Consider the following 12,216-nt stretch of genomic DNA (forward strand, 5'->3'; position numbering starts at 1 on the left):
GGTCAAAGGTGCACCAGAGTAGAAAAATGCAAAGACTTTTGCACAGCAGTGTGTGTGTGTGTGTGTGTGTATATATATATATATACAGTGTATATATATATATATATATATATATATATATATATATATATATATATATATATATATATATATATATATATATAAAATGGCAAAATTGGTAGGGACTGAGGTAACATAATGGGAGTGAATAACAGCGGTAAAATTAAAAAAATAAATACTTGTATTGTAACACTTGAAATGTATTTGCTTACGATTGTAAGTCGCCCTGGATAAGGGCGTCTGCTAAGAAATAAATAATAATAAAATAATAATAAAATTAAATGTAAAGTAAATGAGTAAACCAAGTACTTTTAGGTATAGTGGTGGTATCATCAAAATATCAAGTGAAGTCAGACAGTGTTTATTATTCACCAGTACTTCATGTGTAAGTAATGAAGCGTTTTAGTCATTCCTATAGAAAAGCCAGTTTAACCACTGTGTAGTTGTGTTTATCATGCAGAGCTCACTGTAGCATAAACGATCAAGAAAGACAGAATAGAACAGATTTAGAGCTAAAGCACTATGTAGATCAAGACTGGGTGGATGTACACCGTAATTAAGAGGGAGCAGCTAATTACAGTACAGTGCAAATGAGGTGTGGAAGTTTAACAAAACAGAGCATGTAATATTCACTGATTTGCTTTTCATTAGTGCAACCCTCATCTGTATAGATTAATATTTTAGCAACCTGTTGGCGATTGTTGCTGGCCTACTCACAACAATCAGAGGATTTTATTGTGGAGGGCTGTGGCAGTGTACCCTGCCCCTGTGAGCAATTTGTGTTTTATGTTGTATGTGGTGTGTTATATGTGGATATAGTGGTGCACAGAATATACATTGGGCTATGTAGCACAAGTGTTGTAATATGTATTTAGGCACGGGGATTGCACAATCACTTCACATGCAGATAAAATGTGTATTAGTAAGTGAGCACAGGGAATACAGAAATTAGTTCACATGCTGGGATTCAAGTGAATAATTAATTAGTAATTGAATCCCGACACAACTGTATATATAGACGCACATTTCACTCGGGGTTGTTTGTTCGAGAGTGGAGAACGGGAGAGAGAAAGTAGGGAGTACCAGCACGGTACTTGTTTGTTCATCCGCTGTTTGGTTTTGTTTCGTCTGTTTTGTCTGTCTATTTATTTTGGCCAACGTGCTTTTTGTTTTGTTAAGTGTTTTTTGTTTGTTCAACTGTTTCATTTGTTCATTTACAATAAACCGGCGCAACAGCGCCATTCACCATTCACTTACCACTCTGTGTGTTTCTGTTCCGGGACTGTCGTCGCCACACAAACCATCCTGTGACAGGGGCATATAAAAGCCCACAAACCATAGATATCGTTGCCATATACATTAACCTTGTGGAACAGTAAGGTCTGCTGTGAGGTGATTGAATAAATGTGTAGGGTAATCAAATTGTCTTTGTATTCCGTCTGTTTGAATGAGTGGTTTATACTTGTACATGTACAAATAAACTGTATATAAATAATAAAAAAAAGTGTTTTAGAAATCAAGAAAAAGATGATGTCCCGCATGCCCAAAAACCTCAGCTACTATAGAATTTGTAGTTAACTTCTCACAGTGTACAGCATCACAATACAGAAGTACATGCAGTAGACTGCTGAGAGGCTGGCAGGGAGATTGACAAGCCATCTTGCCTTAGTCATTAGTTGTGCTCTGTGCAGAACCCAGGTATAAAGGTAAACTAATACACCATGAATAATTAACTGTTCCTATATTTTTGTAGGCGAAAAAAAAAAAAAAAAAAAACATTTACAAAAATACATTGCATCACAAACTTCACCCATAATATAATTGAAAAATGCTAAAATATAAAATAGAATTCAGATAAATACAGCAAAAAAAATATTCAATCTGTTGCATGTGTTCATTAAGTACAGAATCAGTTGAATGTACAGTGCCTTGCGAAAGTATTCGGCCCCCTTGAACTTTGCGACCTTTTGCCACATTTCAGGCTTCAAACATAAAGATATGAAACTGTAATTTTTTGTGAAGAATCAACAACAAGTGGGACACAATCATGAAGTGGAACGAAATTTATTGGGTATTTCAAACTTTTTTAACAAATAAAAAACTGAAAAATTGGGCGTGCAAAATTATTCAGCCCCCTTAAGTTAATACTTTGTAGCGCCACCTTTTGCTGCGATTACAGCTGTAAGTCACTTGGGGTATGTCTCTATCAGTTTTGCACATCGAGAGACTGAAATTTTTGTCCATTCCTCCTTGCAAAACAGCTCGAGCTCAGTGAGGTTGGATGGAGAGCATTTGTGAACAGCAGTTTTCAGTTCTTTCCACAGATTCTCGATTGGATTCAGGTCTGGACTTTGACTTGGCCATTCTAACACCTGGATATGTTTATTTGTGAACCATTCCATTGTAGATTTTGCTTTATGTTTTGGATCATTGTCTTGTTGGAAGACAAATCTCCGTCCCAGTCTCAGGTCTTTTGCAGACTCCATCAGGTTTTCTTCCAGACTGGTCCTGTATTTGGCTCCATCCATCTTCCCATCAATTTTAACCATCTTCCCTGTCCCTGCTGAAGAAAAGCAGGCCCAAACCATGATGCTGCCACCACCATGTTTGACAGTGGGGATGGTGTGTTCAGGGTGATGAGCTGTGTTGCTTTTACGCCAAACATAACGTTTTGCATTGTTGCCAAAAAGTTCGATTTGACCAGAGCACCTTCTTCCACATGTTTGGTGTGTCTCCCAGGTGGCTTGTGGCAAACTGTAAACGACACTTTTTATGGATATCTTTAAGAAATGGCTTTCTTCTTGCCACTCTTCCATAAAGGCCAGATTTGTGCAGTATACAACTGATTGTTGTCCTATGGACAGAGTCTCCCACCTCAGCTGTAGATCTCTGCAGTTCATCCAGAGTGATCATGGGCCTCTTGGCTGCATCTCTGATCAGTCTTCTCCTTGTATGAGCTGAAAGTTTAGAGGGACGGCCAGGTCTTGGTAGATTTGCAGTGGTCTGATACTCCTTCCATTTCAATATTATCGCTTGCACAGTGCTCCTTGGGATGTTTAAAGCTTGGGAAATCTTTTTGTATCCAAATCCGGCTTTAAACTTCTCCACAACAGTATCTCGGACCTGCCTGGTGTGTTCCTTGTTCTTCATGATGCTCTCTGCGCTTTAAACGGACCTCTGAGACTATCACAGTGCAGGTGCATTTATACGGAGACCTGATTACACACAGGTGGATTCTATTTATCATCATTAGTCATTTAGGTCAACATTGGATCATTCAGAGATCCTCACTGAACTTCTGGAGAGAGTTTGCTGCACTGAAAGTAAAGGGGCTGAATAATTTTGCACGCCCAATTTTTCAGTTTTTTATTTGTTAAAAAAGTTTGAAATATCCAATAAATTTCGTTCCACTTCATGATTGTGTCCCACTTGTTGTTGATTCTTCACAAAAAATTACAGTTTCATATCTTTATGTTTGAAGCCTGAAATGTGGCAAAAGGTCGCAAAGTTCAAGGGGGCCGAATACTTTCGCAAGGCACTGTAATAGGCTTCAGTGTATGTCAGACTTAAAATTAAATGAATAATTTGCAGATCCTAAACCAATTTAAAAACACATGTACATAATATTCGGATTGCTGCTAATGGATCACTATGATCTCTTTAAGACTACTCAACATATTTTGTTGTTGTTGGATACTGAGGCTTTTTCTACTTTCATATCTACTAAGAAATCCTAAAAGGCCCATTCTTTCTGCATACAACAGCATATGCATTCACCTCGGTTATAGTACACTTTAAAATCTGATCAGGGGACTGAGTTCTGGCACTGTGGACATTGAAATTCTCACATAGACACTACGAGAATAGAAACTGACACTGAAACATGAAATAAGAATCTGTCCCTTGCTGAATGTGGAAAGTTACCGAGGGCTAAAATGTTTGATTGCTGTCCAAACCCTGTAAACCTCACTTGCACCATACTGCACTTGTTTTTATCACACTCTATCTAAATCCTCTCTGTCTTTAAGTAGCCATGATTGTGCAATCGTTTCTCAGTGGCTGCTTCTTGAGACATGTCAGAACATTGTGGATAGGGAACAGAGAACCTGGGCAAGAGTCCCAGCTCTGCTACTGGATTATTCTTCAACCCTCATGGGATACGTTATATATCAGTCCCATGTCTCATGATCTGGTCAAACTGTTCAAGATGAAACCAAGATGCTGCTTAGAGGATAGATTTCTTGGTGTTACAGCAGGCTAAAATTGTACCACAAAGAAGTAGATACCCACTATACAGCTGGGAGGTTCAAAGGGATTTTAGACAAACCAGCACCTGTAACCACGATCATGCATTGCCTGCCTAAACGCCTTGATAATCTGTAACACTGCATTGCTTCCTGCCTTTTATCAGTGTTCAGACTTCTGCTTAGGTCACAAGTAAATGAAAAGTTAATGAGGTCTGTTTTTAAAGAGCTAAGTTAAGTAGCTTCAAATTACTTGTGTTTTTTGTGTATTAGGTTTCAGGTCCTTTGACGGGAGCTTATCTTAGTTATCACTGCCTGCCATAGACATAAGTAATGTAGGATAGATCAGCGTCTTTATACTAACCCCATCACCATCTAGTGCACCTAAGTGTATTGCTTAGTACTGGCTCTTACTTCTATAAAGACACTGGCTGATTTAACCTATGCTATATTTATAGCAGGCAACTAGAACTGAAGAGCAGCTATTGAACTCAAGCGAGCACCTTAACACAGACATTAAAAAACAGAATTTGAGGAATTGCAATAAGAACCACTCAGAATTATCATAAAAAGGTAAGAGGGCAGTACAAAAAATACAAAGAAAATTAAATTTGAGCTACTTACTCTTTTAGGATCTAAACAACTGCAGATCGTATTACCGCCACCCTAAAACTGGAAAGCCTCTTAGTGTGGTTGTTATCCCTTTGTATTTTTCTCCTGCTTTTTGATGTTAAAGTTGTCCATCAATCACCCTGGATGGAGAGAAAACACCAACAGGATTAAGGAGAATGAACTTATAAATACTATAAAACCAGCAAATAAACAACTTTGGCTAAGGCATATGATGCTACATTCATGCTGTGTTGTTTCTTGCTAGTTTTATAACATTTCTGATTTTCTACTAATCCTATCTAGTGCATTTTGCATGAATGCTGCACTGTAGGAAAGGCCCAACACTGGAGGCTTGACCTTTCTGTTTTAGGGTCTTCTGAGAACGACCCATTATAAACACAGCAACCCTGAGTGACTTCTGAGGAGTACAGGGTCTCAGTTTTTCCACATACCGGTATTACATCAGCATATATTATGCTGAGCGCAGTGCCCTGGTTCCTGTGATTTGAAACCCAATAGTGAGTGACTCTTGTTTATGTAGTAGTCTGACTGAAAGTTACGGAGAATGTATCTGTTCTAAACATAGTCAAGTATCAGGCTATGTAGGGGTCACTGGGTGCTTGAAGTGCAGATGGCCAGTCATTATTTATACTGATATCTGCACTATATATAGGCACATAGGCAGATGAACACCAGACTTGACTATAGCACAAACGTTCTTATATTTACCTAGCATAATCTGACCTGCATACTTTTGACAGTGGGCAAACATTGAGGCTAAATTGATAACCTTTTTAAATGGGTTACTGGACTGGTCTCTGCAACCATATGGCACCTAATGCAACTACGGTAGGTTAATTCATAATACTATATTAAATACCACTAAAGGTATTGGAGAGACAGGTTTGACATGCTTTTGTATTTGATATGATAAATTCACCAGAAAAATCAGGTACTTTTAGCGCTGCATTTCTTAAAGAAGGGCAGCTGAATGCACCGGAATGGGAATTTAAAAATGAACTGTCCCAGATTGTACTGGTGAAATTGGAATATATATATACACATTTTTTATTGTATGTATATATATACACTACCAGTCAAAAGTTTTAGAACACCTCCATTTTTCCAGTTTTTATTGAAATTTACGCAGTTTAATGTCTCAATGTACTCTGAAATTAAAGCATAGAACAAATAAACAATTGGAGATAAAAAAGAAATCATGGAATCGTTTTGTTTAACAAAATTGAATCTAAATTTTTGACTCATCAAAGTAGCCACCTTTTGCAGATATAACGGCCGAACACACTCGTGGCATTCTTTCTACAATGGAAATCAAATATTGTTCAGAAAGTTCTTCCCAACACTGTTGCAGAAGTTCTCACAAATGTGTTGCACTTGTAGGTTGCTTTGCTTTCACCCTTCTGACCAGTTCATCCCAAACCAGCTCGATGGGGTTTAAGTCTGGAGACTGTGCTGGCCATTCCATGATTTGAAGCCTACCGTCTTGTTCTTTTCTTCTAAGGTAGTTCTGACATAGCCTGGAGGTATGTTTTGGGTCATTATCTTGCTGTAGGATGAACCTCTGACCAACTAGGCATATACCAGAGGGTATTGCATGGCGCTGCAAAATGCTGTGGTAGCAGTTTTGGTTCAGGGTGCCACTCACTCTGTGCAAGTCGCCGACTCTGGATCCAGCAAAAGAGCCCCAGACCATCACGCTTCCTCCTCCATGTTTGACAGTTGGTGTCACACACCGAGGAACCATCCTTTCGCCTACTTGATGGCGTACAAAACCCTGCGTGATGAACTGAAGATTTCAAATTTTGATTCATCGGTCCATAAGACCTTCTTCCAGTCTTCAGTAGTCCACTGGCAGTGCTTCATGGCCCAGGCAAGCCTCTTTTTCTTATTTTGCCATCTTAGCAATGGCTTTCTTACTGCCACTCGACCTGTCAAACCTGCAGCTCGAAGTCTTCTCTTCACAGTTGAAACTGAGACTTGCTTACTTCGACCAATGTTAAGCTGTGCTTGAAGCTGTTGTCCTGTGAGCCGCCTATCACGCAAGCTGTTGACTCTCAGAAACTTGTCTTCTGATTCTGTTGTGGCTTTGGGTCTGCCAGACCTCTTCCTGTCAGAGTTTCCTCCAGTTTCCAAGTGCCTTTTCATGGTGTAGGAAACTGTACACACTGACACCTTGGCTTTCTTTGCAATTTCTCTAAAGGAAAGACCTACACTTTTAAGGGTTATAATGGTCTGTCTTCGCCCTCTAGTCCCGCGGGCGGAACACGGAACTGCACGTAAATATTATATTTCATAAGTCATTTTTAATATTATTACAAAAGCAAAAGAGAGAAAAAACTGACTCGATATCAAAATCGTTGTTTTCCTACCGTCAAACAGCGAAGGAATTTTTCGAATCCGTCATTTCACCGCTGAGATATCCCATTTGCAATGTGTCTAGTACCCCCATGCATTCAAAACAAAAGCAATCTACTAGCTTGCGTTTTGCTGCTCTGGTCTTGCAACCTTGATGACGGTGAAGTCTCCCTGATCACGTTGTAGAGGAGGTCACAAGCTTTCCATTCATACCTTTACTTTGTTTGTAGCCGAATCCATCACAGAGTAATCGATGTGCAAACAAACACGCCCACCTCACGAGATAAGGGAAAAAAAAAAGGCCTTTCAAAGGCAAATGCATGTGGCAATGGATAGCATGTGAGGTGCCAGAAGATAACATCCCTTTTAGAACTTAGTGTATCAATTGACATAAAAATTTACACAATGTTTATTTTTGGAGAGGTTTGGGGACCCTTGGGCTTAGCTTTGTAAAAACTCCTGTAGAATTTGATCCCTTTGTTCAAACAGTTCCAAAAAATCTGGCTCTTTTCATATGCTACAAGTTGCAAAAATGACTGTCCAAATAATGCTTAAGAGGGTATAGTAACACAGTCTGTTCCAACACTGCTTTTATACAGACAGAGGGTTTGTAAGTAATCAGCAAAAGTTGGGACACCTGTAGGAATTGTTAGCATCAACTTTCAAGGCTTAATTTACATATATATATTACTGTACATACAGAGTATAATAAACAGAGTAATGCCACAGCAAACTTTAAACACAACAATGCCTCAACACAATGTATACCTGTTATTAGCACAAGCCTGTTTAAACCATACAGTGTTGCTTTTAAGTAGGCTTCTTTTCTTTACAGAATGTCTGACATGGTTTGCCTTGTGATCTGGAATTCTTCACTTGGCTTTTTTGCGTCGGTTTTGGTAAACGTTCAGCTTTTTTGAGAAGCGTGATTCTCTTTCAACAGATGACTTGTTGCGTGGACATTTAGACATTTTATTTATTGTACAACAACTTCCCAATCCTCTATCCAGCTGGTGGGACTTACATAATGTAATCCAGAATAGACAGGTTCTAGATTGTAGAGGGTATCACACAATTCATTTCAATAGGGATTTGGTTGAGACCCAACAATTGTACCAAATTATACAGAATGCGGGTTTGTAGAGGGTCTGGATTAGACAGGTTTTACTGTATTATTGGGTACATGTTTGGGATTCTATTTCCATAAACAGTCATATGAGGGGCAGCTGATCTACATTTTTTTTAAATTAAATACAATATTAATTTATTTATTTCAGAATCCAAGGAAATGGTTGGATCATCTTCCTTCTTATTATGGCTGCTATATTCTGGATCTATCGACTTGTCAAAGTGTTCTGCAACATCCTGAGCTACTGGGAGATTCGCCAATTTTATATCAAAGCACTTAAAATAACAATGGTAAGGTTCCTGCATCCACCATGGACATGTGTAGTAAACAAACATGTATATAAATACCACCTATAGGCAGTCCTCTAAGTACTCATTCTTAACATGTTTGACTGTAATGTCTGTAGATAATGTCTAATGGGGAATGGTTGCATCCTGTCCTTTTACTAATTCGTTGAGTTTAGGATTAATCGGCATAAATATGTTTTGATGGCTCATGGTTTAGTGTTTATTATAAGAAGATGAAATGACTAAAAGTCGAAAGTAAAACTTGGCAGCAGTAGTACACCACACTGTCACTCTACTAAGTATATTCTGCTGTTGTGATGGACAAGACTGGCTCCAATAAACAAATTGTTCCCCTTACAGCTGCATGAGCAATATTAATTGTAAACTTACAGATTCCGATTGAACCTATTCATGATGTGATAAGTGTATTCAGAGAAGATTTAGCAGGGTCTTCAAATTCCTGGAACCTGTTCATTTAAATATTATATATAAACAAGCAGACTAGATGCTGGAGTTTTTAACCCTGTGTAATATGTCATGCTTCTTTCCAGGACGAGCTTTGCAACTACACGTGGCAGGAGGTCCAGGGCCGGCTGATCAGCCTGCAGCGGGAGCAGCAAATGTGTATCCACAAGAAGGAGCTGACTGAGCTAGACATCTACCACCGCATCCTGCGCTTCAAAAACTACACGGTGGCCATGGTCAATAAGTCCCTGCTGCCCATCCAGCTGCACCTGCCCCTGCTGGGCAACGTGGTCTTCCTCACACAGGGCCTCAAGTACAACTTTGAGCTCATCTTCTTTTGGGGGCCTGGCTCCCTCTTCCAGAACAAGTGGAACCTCCACCCCAAGTACAAAAGGGCCAGCAATCGTCTAGAGCTGGCCACCCAGCTGAGCCGCGTCATTCTGCTGGCAGGCCTGGCCAACCTGCTGCTGTGCCCCTTCATCCTGGTCTGGCAGGTGCTCTATGCTTTCTTCAGCTACACAGAGACCATCAAGCGGGAGCCTGGAAGCCTTGGTGCTCGCCGCTGGTCACTATATGGCCGTCTCTACCTGCGGCACTTCAACGAGCTGGATCATGAGCTGCACGGGCGACTGGGACGCGGATACAAGCCCGTCTCCAAGTACATGAACTCCTTCACCTCACCGCTGTTCACGGTCATCGCCAAGAACGTGGCCTTCTTCTCGGGCTCCGTTCTGGCCGTGCTGATTGCGCTAACCGTCTACGATGAGGACGTGCTCACCGTCCAGCATATCTTGACCGCTATCACCATACTGGGCGTGGTTGTAACCGTTACAAGGTCAGTGGGTGACATTTTTTAAAGTGGAACAATGCTAGGAGTATGTGCATCACTGTAGCATTTATTATATAGTGGAGGTGGTTGTACATATGTCATACTTCATACATGTTTACATATATCTGGAGAACCATTTATCCAATTGTTATGTAACTTGGTATTAGCATTATTTAGCAAAAGTTATTGAGCATATCAGATCCTGGGTATCTATGGGGTGTATGTCTGCTTGTACATCTATCCATCTGTAATGTCACACAGTTTTACGGAACTGCTTATCCAATTGTCTTGAAACTCGCTGTTAACACTATTTAGCAGTTGTTATTGAGTATCAAATTCTGGGGCTATAAGGACTGTCTCTGTGCCTGTTCATCCATCCGTCTGTATGTCACACCTACAGTTTTGCACCTATCTGGAGACTGGCTTATCAAATTGTGATTTAAATATTTCATTTCTAATTCTTACTCTATAGTATTCTGTACTGTTGAGACATATCATGGTCATCAAGTTTTTCATCATACTGATAGCTCTAGTTCTGAATTTACAGCTACAATGTGATGGGGGATGCTACCGACATACTTGTTTGGAACATTAACGGTGAGCATGGCCTCTAGCAGGACACTCAACATCAGACGTATTGTTTGGCAAATGTGTGCAAAGAGCCAGCAACTTGTCATGAGTGCTGGTGAGAATATACATTAGGTAAAATTAAGTAAGGAAGTGGGAGGTCTGTGAGTGATGGCTAAATCCATAAATAGAAAAAATAAATAATTTGAAAAGTGAAAGGCTTGTTTTGTCTTGCTTCAGATCTGCAAGCTGTTCCTTGTTTATGTACTAGGCTGCCATCTAATGGTGTGTACTGTACATAAAATGAAAGCATAGGCACTGTAATACCCTTCCAAATAGTTTTTTAATTCATTTTTTTTTAAGTCTTTGTTGAAAATGTTATGCTTCCTGAGTTTTATATGAGAATTTGAAGATAAAGAGTTTATTTTATAACTCCTTACTGCTATAATAGCGTATTTCAGCTAAGTTGGGATGTGTATTCTGATAATGAGTAGTGCACAGAAAATTAAACTGTAAAGGTGCTAAACGGACAGAATTATAATATTACTGTGTAAGTGAACATGACTGAAGGTCACTGCAGCTTTAAAAATAGTCAGAAGGGATTCTAATTCTCATTAACATTGGTGGTGACTGGTGATGTACTCAAATCTGGTTGCTAGTTCTTATGCATTACCCGGGGGGGTTGTGCCATAGTTAAACAGCATGTAAGAATCTTTTTCAGCTGGGTGAATGACTCCCCCTTGTGTGTTCACAGGTCTTTTATCCCAGACGAGCACATGGTCTGGTGTCCAGAGCAGCTCCTGCAGTGTGTGCTGGCCCACATTCACTACATGCCCGATCACTGGAAGGGGAATGCCAACAAATCTGAGACCAGGGATGAAATGGCACAGCTCTTTCAGTACAAAGCGGTAAGTGGGGGAAAAGCTGCTAATAACAAAGAAAAGCTGCAACAAACTTAAATGTAACCCATACTGCTGTGTGACTAATCTGTTGGTGGTGGAGGAGCGGAGGGGGCGAGAGGGGGTGTAGGGAGAAATGATAGTCTGGAGATAGGATGGAGCAGAAAGGTCGAGACAGCGATAGGCGAGTTCAAGAGTTTTGAATTGGATGCAACCAGCTATATATATATATATATATATATATATATATATATATATATATATATATATATATATATATATATATATATATATATATATTATAGCTAGATATATATATATATATACACATAGATCTCTCTCACTCTCTCTCTCTACATATATATATATATATATATATATATATATATATATATATATATATAAAATTTCGCCCTGTTTGGGGCTCATCAGTGCAGCGTAACTGTACTTTGACTAGTGTGAAAAGCTCAGGAGAGTAAGTAGATTTGATCGGCTCTTGTAATGCTTACATTTGCATATCCCGATTACCCATAATTATATAGTTACTGCTATCTACCACCTTAACGCGAAAGCTACTTGTATTCACTTACTCTCATGAGCTTTTCACTAATATATTTATTTTAATTAGGGCTGTTCCGATAGACCGATTAATCAACTAAAGATTTGATCGCAGATTACATTTTTTTACAATTTAATCGTGCATTCTGAGTAGACCGAGAAATGCGTGCTGCTATTTAGGGAATGCTAA

General features: G+C 39.4%; 1 protein-coding gene across 2 annotated transcripts in view; it reads left to right on the plus strand.

The window, feature by feature from the left end:
* Positions 1-12,216, plus strand: part of atg9b (autophagy related 9B) — a 38,924-nt gene that overhangs the window by 16,146 nt on the left and 10,562 nt on the right. For both annotated transcript variants that reach the window (XM_059017523.1, XM_034058630.3), the window contains exons 6-8: positions 8,570-8,711; positions 9,260-10,008; positions 11,324-11,477. In XM_059017523.1, the coding sequence (XP_058873506.1) occupies positions 8,570-8,711; positions 9,260-10,008; positions 11,324-11,477 (1,045 nt within the window). The remainder of the gene's footprint in view (positions 1-8,569; positions 8,712-9,259; positions 10,009-11,323; positions 11,478-12,216) is intronic.

This window comes from Acipenser ruthenus, chromosome 3 (assembly GCF_902713425.1).
Source record: "Acipenser ruthenus chromosome 3, fAciRut3.2 maternal haplotype, whole genome shotgun sequence".
In the NCBI taxonomy this organism is placed as follows: domain Eukaryota; kingdom Metazoa; phylum Chordata; class Actinopteri; order Acipenseriformes; family Acipenseridae; genus Acipenser; species Acipenser ruthenus.